This window comes from Leptonychotes weddellii, chromosome 8 (assembly GCF_054177405.1).
Source record: "Leptonychotes weddellii isolate Sample4059 chromosome 8, ASM5417740v2, whole genome shotgun sequence".
NCBI classification, from domain to species: Eukaryota; Metazoa; Chordata; class Mammalia; order Carnivora; family Phocidae; genus Leptonychotes; species Leptonychotes weddellii.
Window position 1 is genome coordinate 25,445,418 of NC_138376.1, and position 22,394 is coordinate 25,467,811.

Sequence of the window (22,394 nt, forward strand, 5' to 3'; positions counted from 1 at the left end):
ATAAATTTTAAAAATCTTAAAAAAAAAAAGATTTATTTTTTTAAAGATTTTATTTATTTGAGAGAGAGTGTGTGTGCACAAGTGGGGGAGGGACAGAGGGAGAGGGAGAAACAAACAGGGAGCCCTAAGTGGGACTCAATCCCAGGACCTTGACATCATGACCTGAACCTGAGCAGTCAGACGCTTAACTGACTGAGCCACCCAGGTGCCCCAAGATTTATTTTTTTTATTATTATTTTTTAAGTAAGCTCTACACCTAATGTGGGGCTTGAACTCAACCCCAAGATCAAAAGTCACATGCTCTACTGACTGAGTCAACCAGGTGCCCCTCCTTTGTACTTTTTGATTGAGTTGATAATCATTTTATTATTGTTTTGTAGCTGCTTTTTATCCCCAACCTTTTTATTAAAAGTCATGTATATTATTTGAAGAAGAAATTGCATACAATAAGATTCAACTTTTCATGGAGCTCTCCCTTGTATGTGGGAGGCCTTGCTACATATTGGTGCTTTGAAGTACTTATTTGAAAAACTCGGGCTTATCAGTTGCAGTAAGAGAGTTACTGAGAACAGTTTTCACTCAGGCCACAATTTCAAAAGTCTCATATGTACAAGCAGTGTGTTCAACAGGAAGAACTTAAACTCTGGAATCTGGTAATTTGGGTTCAAATCCCATCTTTGCCATGTATTAACTACGCGATTTTGTTCCGATTATGTCACTTCTTTGGGTCTTGGTTTCCTCATCAGTAAAAAAACCCTCAACATCAAATCCCATGATGAAAGCACACTGCCCAGTGCTGATACAGACTCGGTGCTTTATAAATGTGTCTCCCTTTTCTGCAGGGAAAGCCAGTCACTAAAGACCGCATGCCCTGGGGCAGCAGAATGGCGTGTAAGTGTGTGTGTGTGTGCATGCACGTGTATGTGTGCTTGCACACGCCATTCCCAACCATGACCTCAGATCCTGTTAAAGTATTAAGCCATGAAAAAAGCCAGTTATGTTTCTGTTTCCAGCTTTCCAAGTTCACACTCCTAGAATTAGGCTGAAAGCTTCCTGTGCTAATGAAATGGGCTCAGAGAGAAAATATTACATCTAAGAGAAGACATTCAAAGAGTGAGTAATAACTCCTTTTCAGTAAAGAGTTACTCAAAACCACCCTGTCAAACCTGTTCTTCTGCCTTGTTGATTAGTGCCTGACCAGGCTTCCTCCTGATACCATGACCTGTTGATCCAACAGCTTTAGATTAATAAAGAGTTTCAAAAAAAGAACTTGGTCCCCAGATCCTGGGACTTTGGGCTTTTCTATTTCCAGCTGTGAACCCTCTGTTTACTGTGAGGGAGACAAGACAATCATGGCAGAACTAATGAATAATCATTCTCTTCCCACTCAGCTGGACAAACATGGACAGGTCTGCTGTCTTCTGGAAGGTGGGCCTCCTCACTGAGGTCCTAGTATTGCCCAGGCTAAGTTGCCAAAAGCCTTGCCTCTAGGCACTTGCCTAGGAAAGCAGCAGCTAGGTCACCTCCCAACTGATTTCGCTTGCAGGTTAGAGTGGGCTAAAGATCGGGTGAGGTCCTCAGAAGGACTTCCCTTCCTCTTACCAGCCATGGTCATGAATTCTCAGCCATGATTATGTTTACATCCACCTGGGAGACCTGGTGTGAGCTTCTAAAGCTGGTGCCCTGTGTCCTCCTGTTGTTTCCAAATAGAAAGATCCAGTTTTAGCCTTCTGAGTCTACTTCATGGCAGCAAGGTCTCAGTTCAAAAAGAAAAGTTAGGAGATAAAGCCACAGTTGTCTGATCCTCCCCAGTGAGGCATCTATCAACAAATCAGCCCTCTCCAAACTGGAAATACAGCTCAGAGTGCAGAGGCAAGTCCATCCAGGATTCAGCCTCTCCCCCACAGTTTGGAGCCCGGAGGTCTGGGAAGGGAATAAGAACGGTGGATTCGGAAGAGTGCTTAGTAGATGGAAGAGTCAGCAGCCACGGATGGCTGCAAAGCGGGGTGGAAGTCTCTTATCGGAAGGGATATGGAAAATGAGTCTGAGTTCCACAGCTCATCTCTTGTGTGGCCCTGAGGAGGCCTGGAAGGATCCCTGGATGTGTGTGGAAGGAATCCTGGATGTGTGTGAAATTCAAGTGACCTGGATTTTTAATAGTGATTCTTATTACTGACAGTGACAACAGTATTCACCAATTACTGCATGGCTAACTATGTGCTAAGTGCTTTATAAGAATTATCTTGGGGGGGGCGCCTGGGTGGCTCAGCTGGTTAAGCATCTGCCTTCAGCTCAGGTCATGATCCCAGGGTCCTGGGATCAAGCCTCACGTTGGGCTCGCTGCTCAGTGGAGAGCCTGCTTCTCTCTCTCCCTCTGCCTGCTGCTCTGCCTACTTGTGCTCTCTCTCTATCTCCCTGTCAAATAAATAAATAAAATATTTTTTTAAAAAAAGAATTATCTTGGGACACCTGGGTGGCTCAGTTGGTTAAGCATCTGCCTTCGGCTTGGGTCATGATCCCATCCCAGGCTTCTGGGATGGAGCCCTGCATCGGTTCCTTGCTCAGCGGGGAGACTGCTTCTCCCTTTGCCTGCCGCTCCTCCTGCTTGTGCTCTCTCTCTGACAAATAAATAAATAAAATCTTTTTTTAAAAAAGAATTATCTCATTCAGTCCTTACAACCATGACCCCATAAAGAAGGCATTACTATTGTCCCCCTTTTATAGATGAGGAAACTAAGACAGAAAGAGGTTAAGCAACTTCCCCAAGGTCCAAGCAATAGCTTGTGGTACTGGGATTCAAACACAGGCATTTTGGACCTAGAAGTTGTGCTTATTACTACTACATGATACTTCTTCTTGATGAAGTTGTCTTATCATAGTCCTTACTATATAATGCTATATAGCTCTTTGTTTAAATGCTTACCATGTACACTAAACTTGATGGTGGGCACAGCACGTTTAGTCATTTTCCCACTATTGGTGGCCAACACTGACCTAACACCAACTGGGTGGTCAGCAAATGTTTATTGAATAAATATTAAATAACTGAATATTACTTTCTATGCCTTAGCATTGGCAAAAGATGAGGGAGAGAAGAAGAGAAGTGTAGGTAAAGAAGGCACTAAGGACTCAAGTCCCCTGGTGGTTACAATGGAAATTACTACCTTAAACTGGTCATTTCCTTTGAGTTGGGTTTTGCAAACTGGGTTAGGTATGACCAACAGTGGCTGCTGTACACACCATTTCTGGTCTGGGATGCTTTTCTGTACTTTCTTGAAAACAGTACCCACCACCCACCACCTCTTGGGCACTCCTGCCTCACTCCCTGAGGTTTCAGTGAGACTGTTATTACAATTTCCCACCCATCCCTATCCCAAGTCTGGCCATTCAGGCCCCTCCCTGGCATTTGGCATTATGGTGCTAGAAGAATGGAATTTTGGAGATATTTGAGGCTATCTTACCTAGTTGCATGGAGGAAGCCAGGTTGCAATGAAAGAGGATGAAGCCAGTGTTCAAAGAGAAGCAGACAAGCAGAGATGAGATGAGAGATGGAGAGACAAAGAAACCAAGTAACAACATATTTTGAGACCATACCTGGAGATAAATCTACCCTGAGATGTCTCAGATTTCTGGGCCTCTGTAGGGAACTATTTGCCAAAGTAGTTTAAGTTGGTTTTGTCACATAAAATGAAGACAATTATTCTTTTTTTTTAAAGATTTTATTTATGTATTTGAGAGAGAGAAAGAGAGCTTGAGCACAATCGGGGAGAGGGGCAAAGGAAGAGGGAGAAGCCGACTCCCTGCTTGAGCAGGGAGCCCAGTTCAAGGCTAGATCCCAGGACTCCAAGATCATGACTTGAGCCGAAGGCAGATGTTTCACTGACTGAACCACCAAGGTGCCCCTATTCTTTTTTTTTTAAAGTTTTTTTTTTAATTTTTAAGTAATCTCTACACCCAATGTCGGTATCAAACTCACAACCCTGAGATCAAGAGTTGCACACTCCACCAACTGAGCCACCCACACGCCCCAGATTCTTTAAGGCTCTTAACTTACGAAAAAGAATGCTCAACTTTATTCATAAGAGAAATTAAAATACAATGACACTTTTAACTTACTAGATTGAAAAGATGAAAATGCACTCTTAAATACAATCACAATAGAGGGAAATTTTGCAATATTTTTCAAAATGATAGATGCAAAGCTCTTTAACCTAGTAATTCCAGTTCTAGAAATCCATCCTACAAATATATGTGCCAATTAATTGCATGCTTCAGCATCGTTGTCATAACAAAAGACAGGAAACAATTTAAGTGTTCATCAGTAGAAGACTGGTTAATATGTTGAGGTACATCTATACCATAAATTACTGTGCAGTAATTTGGGAAATAGAATCAGGAAACATGTTTATGTTTGCATATATCTGGAAGGGTTTGCAAGAAACTGGTAAGGGGGTGTGTGTATGGGAACATACTTTTGTTCTTTTCTAATTTTGCACCATGTGTACTTATTACTTATTAAAAAATAAACAAAATACATTTTAAGTTTAAAATACCTTAAGAGAAATTGAAAAATATAAACGTTATTTATAAAGTAGATTGCAAACATTGTGAGTTTTTAAGATATATAGGAGTTCAAGGGCATTTCAAGCTCAGGTAGGCACTTGGGATTTTCACCCAAGACCTAGGAGAATGAGGGTAAAAAATGAACTCTCTCAGTTGCTTGAGACACTTAAAGGAAAAGTGTGAAAAGCATTGCTTTACAGATAATAGGGCCCATAAACAAGACTCAGGGGAGATACCCTTTGGAACTTGGAAATAAAGTCACTTTCTGAGTGCTAGAAAACAGACAACTCTAAGTCTTTAAAACCGAGGGAATTTAATTCAGAGCATTGGTTTATATAGGGGTTGGCAGAGATAAAAAGTGAAACAGAGAAAAGTGAAGCAGAGATGAACAATAGCAAGAAGCTACTACTGCCCTCACACTGGAGAGACAGAAGAAGGACATCTTGTTACCAGAGCCCAGGGCCTAGGATCATCTGCTAGAAGTTGGAGCCAGGTAGGTGGGAGGAGACAGCCTGCAGTTAGGGATGAGGTGGAAGTGGGGATACTCTGCCTATTTCCTCAATCTCTCCAATTTCCAGATGTTGCCCAGCAATTCAGCCTGGAACCCAACCAGCACAGGAGTACAAGACACAAAGCCTTAATGGCAGCATTCCCCCACTGCCATACTGAAAAGAGGAAGGGAAAGGTGAGGAATGGATTTGAGGGTAAAGCAGGCCCAATATCAGCACAGAGGGAAATTGGGGGAAAAAATAAAAACATAGTTGACAACTCTATCCCCTTTGAGACGAATCAACTCAGGGTGCCTACACAAAGATGGGTTTCTAAAACTGTGACATTAATGCAGATATTTTCCACAAAATGTCCTTTAGAGCTGGTTTGTCCAAACTGGGATCTAACCCTGAACCATACTCTATGTCTGATTGTTATGTCTCTTAAAAACATTTAAATCTAGAATGACATCTTTTCTTGAATTGATGAAGGAAAGAGGTCATTTGTCCTACAGAATATCTCACCTTCTGAATCTGTTTGCTGCCTTTTGCTTTACGTTAGCTTGATCCTCTTGCCTATCCTATAAACTTGATTAGATCCAATTGAAACATTTTTTGTAAGAATAGGTCATAGGTGATATCTACTTAATGTTTGCATCCTAGCAGGAAACATATAATATGATTGTTCCACCATTAGTAATGCTAAGATTGACCACTGTTAGAGTGATGAAAGCCTGATAATTTCATTGTGCAGTTAACTTTTCTTTTAAGACCAGGAAGTAAACTTTGTGGTACACTTAACCTTGTTAAAGCTAGTTTCCTCATTTGAAATGTGAATAATAGGATTTTTTTTAAGTATTTTTTTTTTAAAGATTTTATTTATTTGACAGAGAGAGACAAAGCGAGAGAAGGAACACAAGCAGGGGGAGTGGGGAGAGGGAGAAGCAGGCTTCCCGCCAAGCAGGGAGCCCCATGCGGGGCTCGATCCCAGGACTCTGGGATCACGACCTGAGCCGAAGGCAGACGCTTAACGACTGAGCCACCCAGGCGCCCCTAAAAGATTTTATTTCTAAGTAATCTCTACACCCAAGGTGGGGCTCAAACTCACTATCCGGAGATCAAGAGTTGCATGCCCTACCTACTGAGCCAGCCAAACACCTCGAAATGTGAATAATAGGATTGTTGAATAGACCAAATAAATTAATGCATTCAAAGTACCTAGACATAGTAAACATTCATATTATTATTAGCAATAATAGCAAGTAGCAATTATTATTTTGGTTGCAACTCCACCATCAGAGAATATGGAGAAGAATTAAAAACTCTTCCTCTCCATTCCCCTTATCTGGGAGAGGTCAGGCCATTTTGGAGTCTGATAGACCAAGCCGAAGTTTGGCCTTGTTGCTAAACAGGTTAGATCTGTGGACCAGTTAGTATCAGTTTCCCCTTATGTAAATGTAATGTAAATGTAACTGCCATATGGGGAGGGCTTAGTATGTACAAACACTGCACTACACACTTTACAAGCATTTTCACGTTTAATTCTATCGTAAGCCCCACAAGTAAGAATTATTATCCATGTTTTCCAGATGAGAAAATTGAGGTTCAGAAAGATTAAATAACTTGATCAGGCAGCACGGCTAGGAAGCTGGAGAGGGCACTTGAAACTAGGGATTCTACCACCTCCTAGGGTTAATGAGACTCAGAAGGGAGACGCTATGTAAAACCGTTTGCATCTGGCTTTAAGAAACCTATTATTTCTCATTTTTGACCGTCTCAGCAAGCTTTCTCTGTCTTAAAGTTGAACTCCTATCTTCCCTGCTTCACTCCCCCATCCCCACGCCCCCAGCACTTGACTCCACCTGACTACATACTGACTTTACTATTTGTTTTTCTCAACTCCTACTGCCTACTCCACGAGGGCAAGGACCTTTGTTTTGTTCACTGCTGACTTCTCAGCCTTTATAGCAGCGCCTGGTACACAGCGCACGACGCTTAGAAAGTTGTCGAAAGAACGAATAACACACTTCCGGAAGCATCAAGCATTGAAATCTCAGGGGCGTGGATTGAACCTCGCAGGGACCTTTCGCCCATCCCCTTCCGCCTTGCTATAGGTGAGGGGGAGAAGGAGAAAAGCCTCGCCCCTCGCTCGGCCGCCGCCGCGGCTACGACTGTCGTAGCGCAACGCGGCCAGCGGATTGGATGACTGGGTAGGGTTTCTGGAGTCGCATTTGACTCATCGATTCCGCGGCGTCGGCGCTAGCTGTGTGCGTCATTTCCGGGCGGCGCGGGACGGAGTGGCCAACGGCCTGCGGAGCAGCATGCCTAAGTGAGGGGGCGCCGAATCTGCGGGTGTTCGCGGTCACGGTCGCTAACTGTGGCCCAGTGGGGGAGTGCAGAGAGGGTTCTAGCTCTTGAGGTTTCCCGGGAAGCGAGAGGGTGTGGGGGGAGGGAGCCCGGGAGTTCCAGATACTGTCCTCTTGCAGTGTCTGTAGGTCGACTCTGCGCAAGGCAACAAAAAAGCCTAGTTTGTGTCAGGTCGCTTTGTCTGCTGTCTTGGAATCGTGAATAGATACTTTTATAATTTGCTTTCATTGAACAGCACTTCGGTGAATGGGCATCTGTTAACTGGTGGTCGTCTTCTCTTTTTTTCTGTTTTCCACCTCTTTCCAGGTTTTATTGTGACTACTGCGACACGTACCTCACCCATGACTCTGTAAGTAGTGTCTCTTTTCAGTTTCAGAACACATTGTGCGTAACAAGTTTAGATTTGGCTTTTTTTAGGTGTAAATTTGTGCTTTTCATCCTGTTGAGGTTTAAGTGCTGCTTGGAGAAAATAATTTGGATTTCTTTTCCCCGTCAAGAGTCAGACGTTCCTGTAACTGTTTTCATAATTTGTAGTTATTGGACTTCCAGCAGTTAGTGTTTTCAGTTGAGACCCAAAGTAATAATGCTTTAGCAAAATTGAAGGTGAAAAAAATTTGTATGACAAGTAGAAATTCCAGGGACATGTCCTAAAGTTCAAATATTTGATTGGGACAAGGCACTCAAACGTTTGATTAAACTGGAAAGAAATGCCTACATTTGAAACTGAGTTTTTTACTTTGATTTGATTAAAAACTGCCAAACAATACCAACTAAGATTGAATATTTACTGTGTCAGGCGGTGTTCCAGATGCTTTACATGTATCATTTTGTTTAATGCTCATGATAAGCCTATAAGATTAGTATTATCTCCATTTTACAGAGGAAACTGAGGCAGCATATGGGTAAATGACTGGGTGTTACTAAACCAGTAAGTTGTACAGAGCTAGAAGGTTGGCCTAAGCACTCTTAACTCCAGGGCTTCTCTGCCAGCAGCTCTCAGACTTTTTTGTCTCATGGTCCCTTTCCACTCTTAAAAATTACTGTTATTAAAAAAACTAGTTACATCAGTTATATTGCTTTAGTTACTAATATTTGCTGTATTTGAAATTAAAACTTAAAATTTAAAAAATACTAATTCATTTGAAAGTAACATTGACAAACTTTTTACTTGTAACACAGATAACATTTTATAAGTGAAAAATAGCTGTTTTCCAAAAGAAAAAAGTTAGTGAAGAATGGCATTGCTTTAACCTTTTTGCAAGCCTCTGTAATGTCTGACTTAATGGAAGACAGCTGGATTCTTCTGCATGAAATCTGTTGCACTATGTTTTGGTTGAATTGTATGAAGAATGGATAAGGAGTTGAAAAAAAGTAGAGTACTAGCCTTTTTAGATAATTGTAGATATTCTTTAATACTTTATATTACTGCATCCAAACTAGTTGCAGTATGGAATCTGAAACTATATCAAACTTTTCATACTCTGTTACATCAAAATTCACTGATTTAGGGGTGCCTAGGTGACTCAGTCATTTAGGCGTCTGACTCTTGATTTTGGCTCAGGTCATGATCTCAGGGTTGTGAGACTGAGCCCCTTGTGGGTCTCCATGCTGGGCATGGAGCCTGCTTAAGATTCTCTCTCTCCATCTGCCCTTCCCTGTCGACCCCGCCCCCAGTTTCACTGATCTGTCTTGCACTTTGAGTGAATCTTTTACCAGATGTGATTTTGTAACATGCTTTGGTCATTTGGAAAATGAATATTGGAATATTGGTTCACTCAGTTATACAGGTCTTCCATCTGTTGACACATTTGATTATGTAATATAAAAATTCACATTAATGTCACAATCTAATCAGAAATGGCTTTTAAGTATTGGGAAGCTGACAAGCTCATGGTAGTAGATAAGGCTTTCTAAAATTGAGTTTTGTTTGAAAGCTCAAATTTTATCCTTGGCAATAAATACTACCAATTGCTTCCTTTGAAGTGACAGGCTCACTTCAGTTACTTCTGAGAAGTCTGAATCTCCAGTTTGTTTCTCAGTTAGTCAAGTAAAAATGATGTTCCATTAAAGAGGCAGCTGGTAGAGCTTACAACTTGAACTATTTGCATTCCTGCTTTTCTTTGAAATAGCATCATATTTTGGCATGCGGCTGAAGTACTTTGTACATCCCACTTTTCACCCAGAATATTAAAAATACATGAACTCAAGAGTTGAGATTTAGTAGAATTAATAATTTTGCTGTTTCATCAAGGACAGTGTCAGTGAAACTGACAACAATCCCTAATGCATTGGGTTGCCATTGCCTTGATTTATTCTAAAGTGCCAGAAGTTTGGGATCATCTGTGCAAATGTCAGTACAGTGGAAAAGGAAAGTAATGTCTTAGTATTATTATGAAACTACTTTGACCTTGCAGACCCCCTGAAAGGTGGGTCTGAGACACCTTTAGATGCCTGTGAGCCACACATTGAAAACTACAGCTCTGTATTTGGCTGCCTCTGCAGAAATGTGATTAAACTGGAACTCTTGATCATCTTGTCATCTTGAATAGTAGCTGCAAGAACCCTAGCCAATGATTTCTGTGTTGTCACTTCGTTTAGAATTCTAACACTTGGTCAGATGTAGCATTAATTTGTGGAACATGTAAGTAGGATGGCTCCTCTTGAAGTAATAATAGTTCTGAATATTATTATAGATTGTCCTGGATGGGACTCCTCCAATAAGTTGGTATTACAGTAGTTTGCCTATAGAGTCCCAGTTTTTTTGATCCTAGCCCCCTTTCTAGATCAAACCCCTCATCATAATTTTCTGAAACTGCAAGTAGGCAATGCTCTTCTACCCTCTTATAGCTTATCTTGCTAATGCCAGCATTCAGAGAATTGAAAAGTATCTCTTTATAATGAATGTCTCTTTGTGAGAAATGTCAGGAACCCTTGTTAACACTGTTGTTCTAACATGATAGTTAGTGAAAGTAGGAAAATTCCATAGTGATTGAAGCAGTTCCCTGTGTTGGACTTTGAAATGCAGTAAACATTCAGCGCTGCAACTTTTGAGTTTTTGCTGATTTTTAGGCATGATTTTTTTTATTAGGCTTAAGGCCTTGTCGTGTTACATAATCAGTCACTGGGGAGTCAGGGAACAATATTTTGAAATGTAAACCGTGAAAAGACAGTCTGTGGTCGTGTGATATTGGTCATGTCTGCTGCTACCGAAGCAATCCTGTGAAGAGAGGATGTGTCGGTAGGAGGTAGTTAGACAGCCATGAGGAGCATCTGAGTAAGATCTGGGCTCCAGGCCTTGGTTTGCTACTTACCAGCTATGTGTTTTAAGACAAGTCTTTCACCAAAGAATAAAGTTATGAAAATCTTGGCATCTGGAAAAAAAAAAGACAAGTGTTTCAGCATAAATTGAAGATAATAGGCTTGTGATTTTTTAAATCAATTTTATTGAATTATGTGTTGATTAAATGCATACATTCTAAGTGTACAGTCTGATGATTTGGCAAATAATACGGTTTGGTGTATACATGAGATATAAAACATTTCCATTAACCCAGAAAGTTCCTTTGTGTTTTTTTTTTTACAGTCCATCCCCTGTACCCTTAGCCCCGACTGATCTGGTTTTTATTACAAAAGATCATTATTAACTGGTTTTAAAACTTCATCTGAATGGAATCTTACAGTATATACTCTCTGTGTGTCCTGTTTCTTTTGCTGAGCATGCTTTTTTTTTTTTTTTAAGATTATTTGAGAGAGAGAGAGCAAGCACTAGTGGTGGGGAGGGGCAGAGGGACAAGCATACTCCCCGCTGAGCGAGGAGCCTGATTTGGGGCTCAATCCCAGGACTCCCAAGATCATGACCTGAACTCACGGCAGACATTTAACCGGCTGAGCCACCCAGGCGCCCTGAGCATGATTTTGAGATTCGTCCATAATTGTGTGAATCAGCGGTTCATTCTTTCTGATTAATATCCCATTGTATCAGGCACGTGTGATTATTATGATGATTGAGACACTGCTTGCAAAGTACATAGCATGATGTTTGGCATGTAGTAAGTGTTAAATAAATGTTAACTTAAACAGATGGTTAAATGTGTGGAGTTTATCTTATGTCAATTTTACCTCAGTCAAGCTGTTAAAGAACAAAAGGATTAGTGGGCTAGAGACAAAAGTCTGTATGTGATTCATATAGTCTGTATTCTAGACCCATAGTCATTTAAAAGAAGATATTCTCATATACAGTATAATTTAAATGTATGTAAGCTATATTATTTTGCTATAGAATAATCTAAGAAAGGGCATTAAAATGGCAATATGTTCTAGATCAGGAGTTTGCAAACTTTTCCTTAAAGTGCCATGTTGTAATTATTTTAGGTTTGTGGACCGTATAGTCTTTGTTGTGATGACTTGTAGAGAAAAGAAATAGATAATACCTGAACAAATGAATGTGGCTGTTCCACTCTGTTGTTTTACAAAATCAGGTGGCTGGCCCATGGGCCATGGTTTGCTGACCTCTTGGTTCAGATGATTAGTATAGTAGATAAATGACTACAGTACATTGTTGGATAATGTTTGTAAAAGATGCTTCAACACCCAGCTAAAGCTGCTAAAGGTAGCCAGGCTACCTATATAAAGGAAAGGCTTTATAAAATTTCTAGTTGGGAAAACTTGTTTCTGTGACTGATATGACCTTTTTGTCTTACAGCCATCTGTGAGAAAGACACACTGCAGTGGTAGGAAACACAAAGAGAATGTGAAAGACTACTATCAGAAATGGATGGAAGAGCAGGCTCAGAGCCTGATCGACAAAACAAGTGCGTTTCAGTCTCTTGTTCTGATGTGGTAGAATGGTCCCATTCTTTCTTGTCCCTGTCTCTCTGTTGACTCATCCTGAGTGATAAATAGGAGCATTCTGATGTGTTCAGTGAAAGAATTAGAAGGTCGTTGGTTTCCTGGGGAATGTAAGAACACAATAATTATTGAGGTTAGAGCAATCAGGTATTGATTAGATTGGGAAGTGGGGCAGAGAAGAATGGGTTGCCTAATAATTTCTTTATTGACATGGACCAGATTTTGTAGCAAATTTATGTGAAGCCTCCTTTGTAGTGATTGTAGTTTTTATTTTTATTTTATTTTTTAAAAGATTTTATTTATTTATTTATTAGAGAGTGAACTTGAGAGAGCACAAGCAGGGGGAGGGGCAGAGGCAGAGGGAGAAGCAGGCTCCCTACTCAGCAGGGAGCCCGATGCGGAGCTCGATCCCAGGACCCTGGAATCATGACCTGAGCTGAAGGCAGATGCTTAACCGACTGAATCACCTAGGCGCCCTGATCATAGTGTTTAGAACTATTTTCCTTTCGTAATAGGAAAATGTGGAGGTGGGTTTGTAGTTACCTTCAAAGAGTTTGAGAGACTTTGAGTTTCTTATTCTTGTAGTCCTGATAAAGATACTCGGTTAAGAAGGAAGTAATGGATGTGACAAAGTATTCTGAGTACGTTTTGGACCTCTGTTGGACATGCCATACTCGTTTTGTTTTGTCCGCAACGCAAGGGCTTGAACTCACGACCCTGAGATCAAGACCTGAGCTGAGATCAAGAGTCAGATGCCTAGCCACCTGAGCCACCCAGGCCCCCCTCTTTTTGTTTAATTTGGGAAATATTTGTTTAGGTTAGTTGAGTTCAAGACACTGACAGAAGATGTTGCATTTCTATGTTAGATCATGCTGGTGTATTTTAAACATGGCCTTTCTCATTTATTGTATTCAGAGCTGGCAGGCAAATGTGGGCTTTGATTGTGTTGCAATTTTAAGAAAAAAGCAAAGCTTATGGAAAATATCAAAAAAAGAGAAAGACGGGTTAATGAATGAACCTCCCATGGTGACCCCCACCCCTAATTTCCATCACCTAGTTGGCAACAGTCTTGTTTTGTTTATACCAGGTTCTCAAACTTAGCACTATTGACATTTGGGGCTGGATGATTGTTTGTTGTGGAGCTGTCCTGTGCATTGTAGGCTGTTCACTAGTAGCCCTGGCATCTACCCACTAGATGCCAATAGCATTTCCCAGTTGTGACAACTAGAAATGTCCCCAAGCATTGCCCAGTGTCCCTAGGAGGGTCAAAATTGCCCCTAGTTGAGAGCCACCAAATACCTTCATCTTCTCCCTTTCTTCATCCTGGATTTTTAAGGAGCAAATCTCAGACATTGTCCCATTTCATTTGAAAAAATAGATTATATGGGATGCCTGGGTGGCTCAGCCGGTTAAGCGGCTGCCTTCGGGTTAGGTCATGATCCTGGGGTCCTGGGATTGAGCCCCGCATAAGGCTCCCTGCATAGTGGGGAGCCTGTTTGTCCCTCTCCCTCTGCTGCTCCCCTGCTTGTGCTCTCTCTATGTCAAATAAATAAATAAAATCTTTAAAAAAAAAAAAAAGGAAGAAAAAAAAGAATTATAATGTAATCTTTTTTTTTTTCTATTTGAAAAGATGTTAGAAATTTCTTGGCATTAAAGGTTAGAATTATATTCATTTAGTTGTTTTTTGTATGCAGCAGAAGAATGTAGGATGAGTAAATGTTTTTGGTGGAAGACTTTTGGAAGAGAGAAGGCAAGCCCTCAGGGAAACACCATGTGATGTTGATGTCCATGATTATGTTGGCTTTGAGTCCACTGTTGAGCCAATGGCTTAGTTACTCCCTTTTCAGTCTCTACAAGTTGTCCTTCTGCTTAGGGTGTAGGAGGTATCATTTTGATTGGAAAAGCCCTTGTTGGGATATGATCCCCTATAGAGCACAGGCTGTATTCAGAGGCATATGAGTAGCTGGCTGTACAGAAATAAATCTCCACTTCTAAGTCATTTTTTTGGATCTGGTCTTTAGGAGTTAGCAGTGATTTACTTGAGTAATTTGACCTACATTGCACTGGTGGGGGTGGAATGGGGATAGGTGGGGTGTCCTTAGGCTGCAGATTGCATTGAATCGGAAAGGACTTATATTTAGGAATAGCTTTTATGAGTGTACATTTTTATTTTATTTATTTATTTACTTAATTTTAGTCCTAGTATAGTTAACTATGAGTATATATCTTAGTATTTATGTGTGACTTCTTTGTAAAGCCACATATTAATTATTTTCAATTTCTTTTGTTTTCATTTGTGCCTCATATTGTCTGAAAGAAAAAAGTTGATTGTATTGGACATTTTTTTAAGATCGTAATCTCCTTTAGGGCAGGCTCTTGCTTTAAAATCTTTGTTTCTCTTTCATGTCTCTTAGCTCAGTACATTAATTTCAAAACTGCTAAACCAAAATGATGTGAAGTTTTACAAAGCCTGGCCTTTGGGCAGGTATCACACATTTTTCAAACAAAACTGAATGGTTCAAATTGTTTGTGAACAGCATCTACAGATTAAAGATGTCTGCGTCTCTTTGGTAAGACATTGGTAGATGGGAGGTCTTCATTCCATTCTCCCATAGATAATTCAGCCATAGAAATGCTGACTAAATAAAAATGGGTTGAAAAACCCAAATCAGTAAACCAATTAATTGTAATTTTTGCTGGTGAATACCTACGGTTGATTTAAAAACTGTAGAGGCCATGATGTAGTAATTTTAAATGAAGTAAAGTGAAATAAATGGGACCATTAAGGATTTAAAAGAGAAGGGTTATTTTAGTAAATGGGTTGTTGAGTTCTTATTCACTCTGTGTTGTTTTTTTTCTCACTCTATCCAAAGCTGCTGCATTTCAACAAGGAAAGATACCTCCTACTCCATTCTCTGCTCCTCCTCCTGCAGGGGCAATGATCCCACCTCCCCCCAGTCTCCGTAAGTTTATAAAGCTTTTTCTTAGCAGCCATTAACTTCAGGGGGGCAGATTATCCTTTGATTTTGTTAGAGTATCTCACAGTTGACTTTTGAATGCTCATTGAATGAATATATAGATAGTAAAAGAAAACTTCAGTGGTATCATTTCTGAAATATCTTCAGAGTTACATTGCCTTATTGCTAGGATATTGTATTTGTAACATCCCAAGTGGGTTTGAGACAAATTCAGTGGAAAGGTCAGAATGTACCTGTGATTAGATGAGCTAATATATGAAGCTAATTATTATTGCTATATTAGATGAGCTAATATATGAATATATTGATGAGTACATTAAATTATTTATTGCTATGAACCCAACACTGGAGGATTAAAGTAGTGGATACACTCTTCAGTCTTTCTTCCTATTTTCTAACCCACCTAACACCAATATATATACCTTGGAAAAGACAAGAACTGGACAGTTGAAAGTAGAGTGAATCAGAGGCCTCTCCTCTCTGTGAAGGTTTTTTGTTTCTGAATGACAGAAGGAAAGTGAGTAACTAGGCCATAAGTTCCATGGCTCTCTTGGAAGGGCTTACATTGAAATTGAATTCAGAAACCTAAACTTGGTCCTGTAAGTAACCCTGGGTATAAACATGGAGAAGTAGGCTGTTTATATAATTGCACACTAATGCAGGTAGACCACTAATGGCCCACCAAAACCTTCTTGGGTTTCCACCATCCTGGGACCAGGTCAGGCCTTGGGTTACAGGAGCTCTCAGGTCACCTCTCTGTCCTACTCTGTATTTTGGCTGGCTGGCACCCAACTCCATTATTTTTAATAGTAGAATAATCTATAGTATGACTGTGCCATAATTAACCTCACCATTTTCATATTGTTGGACATTTAAGTTGTTCCAAATTGTTGTAAACGATACTGTGAAGAATATCTCTGCATACAGATCTTTGTATTTCCAAAGAATCTTTTAAACATTTTGATTTTTTAAAAAACAAATCTGAAATTAGGTACTTGTGGTTTTAGTTTGACAGGAGCTCTACAGACAGCATAGTACTCTTTTTAAAAAAAATTAAAGTTCTGGAATTTTTTTAACCTGGAGAACCTGATTTCATTTTATACTTCTGTCTAGACAGTCTTGTTTTTGTTTTTTGGACATAAAGTAACTAAAGTTTTGTGGCATGTTGATGTTTGTGGATCTGCTGTTATAAAAGAAACCATAAGAAGTCTATTGTTCCAGAACTTGGACTGGACCGTGAGGCCCTACTAGTTTCATAGAAGAGAAAATATTAATATGTAAGCATATCTTATCCTCCACCCCCATTCGTTATTCCAGCGGGTCCTCCTCGCCCTGGTATGATGCCAGCGCCCCATATGGGGGGCCCTCCCATGATGCCAATGATGGGCCCTCCTCCTCCTGGGATGATGCCAGTGGGACCTGGTAAGTTTGAATCTCTTTCCTTTTATGATGTTCCATTGTGTTTTAGTTCTCCATTTAAATGGAATTCTTAATTCATTGTCTAAACATATTATTGCAACAAATTATATTTGGCGAATCTGTAATGATAAAAAGAAATATTTGTTTTATCAGTGTAATTGGATGATACCCAAAGACCTTGTACTACTAAAAACAGGATAAGGCTGCCCTTTTTTTTTCTTCTTCTTCTCCCTCCCTGCTGCTTACTTGCCTTCTTCTGACTTTTGGCCATTTATAATGGAGAAAAGGGTAAATGAGTTTTTTCTAAGGGGAGATAGAGGGAAAGGGGTAGGTATATACTTGTGCTGCTACTTTTTTTAGTTTTGATTTGAAGCAGAGCTACCTCTTGTTGTTGATTTAATCTTGCTGGTTAACTAGGCCACATTAGTATATGAAAAAGGCCTTAGCGCTGTAGTTTGTCTTTTATTCAGGAAGGGAGATAACAAACATTTTATTTGAACATAAACATGAAAATAGATTAATTTGCAGATTTTTCTGATAGTCGATCAGGGCCTTTGCTTTAAAAATGAGTCTACTGATTGGAGCATAATCTATTTCTTGCCTAAATCAATAAACCATATCCATAATGCATTCTTTTTCTTTTTTAAGATTTTATTTATTTATTTGACAGAGCACAAGCAGGGGGGGCGGCAGGCAGAGGGAGAGGGAGAAGCAGACCCCGCCAAGCAGGGAGCCCAACTCGGGGCTCCATCCCAGGACCCTGGGATCATGACCTGAGCCAGAGGCAGACGCTTAACAGATTGAGCCACCCATGCGCCCCCCCATAATGCATTCTTTACCAACTTTAGTTTCATTTTCTTTCAAGGTTAGAAACCTTGTGAGGCAATCTAGTTCCAGTCTTTTATGATCCTCTCACCTACCAAATTTGTGAGCACTTTTTGGGATGATTTACTTGAGTTTTTCCAAATACCTACTTAGTTTTCGTGGGAAAAAAACCTTTTTTTTTTGTTAAGATTTTTTTTTTTTTTTAAAGATTTTATTTATGTATTTGACACAGGGCGGTGCGGGGGCTGGTGTTCAGAGCAAGCACAAGCAGGGGGAGTGGCAGGCAGAGGGAGAAGCAAGCTCCCTGCTGAGCAAGGAGCCCAATGTGGGGCTCAATCCCAGGACCCTGGGATCTCGACCTGAGCCGAAAGGCGGCCGCTTAGCTAACTGAGCCACCCAGGTTCCCCATACGGTTCTTTTTTATACTCATTTTATTGATTTGCAGAGTAAATTATGTAATTAGAGTAAATACAATGGCCACAAGAAGCCTCCAACTCAACTGGTAAGACAAAGTACAAGAAGGTATTAGAGTAGCTTCCTAGCCAAAAGCATTCAGTGTGCTCGCTGTGGGTATCATTTAGAGGGATGTGAGGAGAGTCTAGAGAAGAGTTCCTGCCTTACTGGCTTCTGAATCTAAAACAAAGTGACTTGCATGGCTGCTTTTGCATTCTTTTTTTTTTTATTTTTTTAATTTTATTTATTTATCTGAGACAGAGAGAATGAGAGAGACAGAGAGCACATGAGAGGGGGGAGGGTCAGAGGGAGAAGCAGGCTCCCTGCGGAGCAGGGAGCCCGATGCGGGACTTGATCCCGGGACTTCAGGATCATGACCTGAGCCGAAGGCAGTCGCTTAACCAACTGAGCCACCCAGGCGCCCTGCTTTTGCATTCTTAAATCAGGGTCACAAATTCAAATTCTTAGAGGGGTTAGGGCTTTGGTAAACTGGTGAATGCATGACACACCTAAAGAAGGCTTCTAGAACTCAGCTTCAGCTGCGGTTGACATAAGATTATTTGAATTAAAATAATGAAGTAGTTGGGGGTGGGCAGGGATAAGAACGGGTTGGGATAAGATAGAAGGTTGGCCGGGGTGGATAATTATTGAAGCTGGATGATGGGTACATGGATGTTCTTTATACTCTTTTTTCTATTCTTGTGCATGTTTGAATATTTCCATAATAAAAAGTTGAAAAAAGGAATCTAGACTTACTACTTACTAGTAATTAGGCTATTAGTTGCCAATGTTGACAACTAATCACAGTTAAATGCACTGTGGAGACCAAAGTAAACAACTTTTCAGGTGCCTCATTTTCAATCTTTGGTCTAGATGAGTTTCCTCTAGGAAATGCTGAAATGGGTTATGTTATGGTGGGGTTTTTTATTAAGATACTTAGAAGTTTAGTAGTATTCTCTGTTCCTGTTGAATTATCTTTAAAAAATTCTGTACCTGTTGTGTCTTTGCATATACTTGTGTTTTACTTTTTGTGAAAAGACTGTATTTGGCTTTGAATATAGTTTTGAACCATTTATTGCAAGCCTTTAATCAAAATGGTTTAGTAAGTAGTTGTGTAAATTTTGATATATAAAAAGAAGCCCTGAAAATTATGAGGCATAATAATAAAATGAATACCTGTGAACCCACCACTCAGCTGAGGAGGTAGAATATTATCAATTCTGTGAAGCTGCCTGTAATCCTCCTCAGCCTCCACCTCCGCTTGCCCTCCCTTCCCTGGCTCATTTACTTGGCTGGTATATTAATGGGACACTTCAAAAAATTCTTAACAGTTTCTAACTTGCATTAGAAAAATCAGATTTTTGTGTGTGCGCTAATTGTTGTAAATCACATTATTGCCTATTTTTCTTGACTTGAGCTAAGTATGGTTACTAACAGGTTCTCAGCATGGGCCTCCTGCTCATCTTTCCTACAACTCTGAACAAACGCTTAGTGGTAAGATTGTCCTCTGTGCCTGTGTACATTCATGAAATAGCTCCTGGTTTTATGGTGGGTAGAACAGATTAAAAATGCTGACTCAGTAAGGTGTAATTTAGTTATGAATTTCCCTGAGTGAGAAAAGGTCAGTTTAGGGAACTAGTGTCCCTGGTGGTTTCTGGAAAGCAGTCTATTAATCGTTTCCCCCTTACTATCATTAGATAATGATTCCCATATGGTTCTTGTGTTGACCTTTGTTCTTTGTTTGAGAATGTCTAAGTAATTTACAGATGTGATGGATTTGTTGCATTTCTTCTGTCAAGTATGTCTTTCTTCCAGCATTTTGCAGAGGGGGGGCTACTTTTTTGTCTTTAACGGAAGTCCCATCAAGCTCGCTCAAAAGTAGTATTTTCTGACTCTCTTTTTCCCTTTTCATTGTTTTGTCCTGCAGCTCCTGGAATGAGGCCACCTATGGGAGGCCACATGCCAATGATGCCTGGGCCCCCAATGATGAGACCTCCTGCCCGTCCCATGATGGTGCCCACTCGGCCAGGAATGACTCGACCAGACAGATAAGAAGAGACAGGAACCTCTTTATATTCATTTTATATTACTTGTTTACTTCACCAGGAGATCATGGTGTTGTGACTCTGGGTGTTTTCTCACAGCAGGACAAGGAAGACTTGGTCCACCTTCCTATCAAAGAGAGAATAGTTTTTGCCAGGAAGTAGTAGGACAAAAAAAAAAAAAGCAATTTTCATTTGTATTGTGAAATGTGAAAATAAAATTGTCAACTGTTTTAGTTAAAAACGTGTTCCCTTTTTTCTCCCCTCTGTATTCCTTGTGTATTATAAAAGAGATGAAGTATTCCAGTTGTTTCTCTAGCTCATTTTCTCTGCAGCATGCCCTCTGCATGACATTCTTTTTCCTTAGCTATAGTGAGTCCTTTTGGACACCCTGCCTTTATTTAGTAAAGTTGTTTTGTGTAAGACTTGGTAAATCTAACACTTGTAGAGCTTTTTGTTGATTAAAACAACAAACAGCACAATTGGTTACTTTTTCACATGAACAGCATTTGGTGTAGTAAGTGGAAAATTTTAAATCTTTTATGCTGAAGTAGGGAAAAAGACTTTCCAGTCTCTGTATGTCAGCTAAAGATTGCCTTAACTTCAGCTTCTCCTTTCTCTTAGTTCCTCTTTTTCTTGGGCTTAAATAATCAGAAAACTTTCTAATAGTAATGGTAAAATTAGGCAGATTTCCATGGTACAGAAGTTGTCTTCAGGATGTCCTTTGTTATATCATTGGGCTATAAAAGTAGGCTATTTTCAGAGAAACATCTAGAAAGTAAGCCATCGGCACTGTTTATATTCTGTTCAGTGTACAGTCCAAGCTATTTCACATTGCAAATGGGAGTGAAAATTGTTATAATCTTTGGGGAGAGCAATTTAGCAATATCTATCAGAATTACAGTACCTTTGACTTACCATTTCCATGTCTAGGAATTTATCATACAGATAGAGTTGCACATGTACAAGATGATGTGTGTACAAGACTATGCGTTGCAGCAAAAGACAGGAAATACCATAGATGTCCAATGAAGGGGGACTGATTTATCAAGTATGATACATCCACAAAATGACCTATGCCAGGCAGGTTAAAACAATAAAGAAGCTCTATGTACTGATGGGGAAAGATCTCTAAGACACACATTGTACTGAACCTTGATTTTTTTCAAAATGAATTGTTCGCTGCTATCTTTATTTAGAGGAAATATCTGTATGTTCCTGTGTAGGCATAAAGGATCTCTAGAAGGACAGATAAGCAACTGGTAATACTGGTTGCTCATGAAGAGTAAATGGGTGGCTGGGGGATGGGTGAATGAGAGGCTTATCCCCTTTTTGTATCTTTTTTATTTTGAATCATTACTTATAAAACAAAAATATCTTTGCCATCTGACATTATTATTATAGTGATGTTATGGAACAGGGTGCCCTAAACCAGCAGTTACAACCTACCTGGCTGACGATTAGAATCATGGGGGTCTTTTTTTTTTTTTTTTTTTAAAGATTTTATTTATTTATTTGAGAGAGAGAGAATGAGAGACAGCATGAGAGGGAGGAGGGTCAGAGGGAGAAGCAGACTCCCTGCCGAGCAGGGAGCCCGATGCGGGACTCGATCCCGGGACTCCAGGATCATGACCTGAGCCGAAGGCAGTCGCTTAACTAACTGAGCCACCCAGGCGCCCCCATGGGGGTCTTTTTAAAAATAAAGAGTCCAGATTTTGATTCAATATATCTGGGGTAAGGCTTAGGAAATTGGTATTTTGGGAAAGGTCCCTAGGAAATTTTGATTATTAGTGGGTTTGGCAAACTCTTAGGATCTATTCTCAGGAATGTAATACTGGATGTATGTGTGTGTCTTATAAATATATATATATATTTTTTTATAGATTGGCAGCTAGAAATTGAAATGGCAATAGGTGGATGGCTTTTTTTCCCTAGAAACTTGAAGAAGGGCTAATTTAGGCAAATAAACAACCTTATCTAGGTAAACAAGAGGCTAGAAATAGAGATCCTGACAGATGATTTTATGCTCAGCCTCTGTAAAAGCTCGGTCGACTTCCTAATCTGAGTCTTTGCTAGGACTACTTACTGCTTTTTAGTTTCTCGTTGTTTACATGTTTTAAAGAAGGACTTATCAGAAATTGATAGTTTATATATCTGAGTTTTACAGCTCAGATTTTTTAGTTTCTCGTCGTTACATGTTTTAAAGAAGGACTTACCAGAAATTGATAGTTTATATGTCTGAGTTTTACAGCTCAGATTTGTTATTAAAATCTCTGCAGACTTTTAAGATAGGGGAAACCTTGCCAACTGAGCTTACATGTGACTCAGCAAGTTTCTGGTTGAGATGGCTCTGTCAGGCTCAAGGTGCAGAGGGTGTCTTTTGTATATACACAGAAAGCTCACAGATAGCT

General features: G+C 40.0%; 1 protein-coding gene across 1 annotated transcript; it reads left to right on the forward strand.

Annotated features, from left to right (window-relative positions):
• Positions 1 to 7,235: 7,235 nt before the first annotated feature.
• On the forward strand, positions 7,236 to 20,227 carry SNRPC (small nuclear ribonucleoprotein polypeptide C). Its single transcript, XM_006737060.3, has 6 exons — positions 7,236 to 7,380; positions 7,725 to 7,767; positions 12,121 to 12,229; positions 15,140 to 15,229; positions 16,562 to 16,666; positions 19,869 to 20,227. The coding sequence occupies exons 1-6, from the start codon at positions 7,373 to 7,375 to the stop codon at positions 19,991 to 19,993; spliced, it is 480 nt and encodes a 159-aa protein (XP_006737123.1). The 5' UTR covers positions 7,236 to 7,372; the 3' UTR covers positions 19,994 to 20,227.
• The last annotated feature ends 2,167 nt before the right edge of the window (positions 20,228 to 22,394 follow it).

Coding starts and splice junctions, on each gene's coding strand:
- SNRPC (XM_006737060.3), top strand. Junction 12,230..15,139: donor GAGCCTGATCGACAAAACAA/GTGCGTTTCAGT, acceptor CTCTATCCAAAG/CTGCTGCATTTCAACAAGGA. Junction 15,230..16,561: donor CCCACCTCCCCCCAGTCTCC/GTAAGTTTATAA, acceptor TCGTTATTCCAG/CGGGTCCTCCTCGCCCTGGT.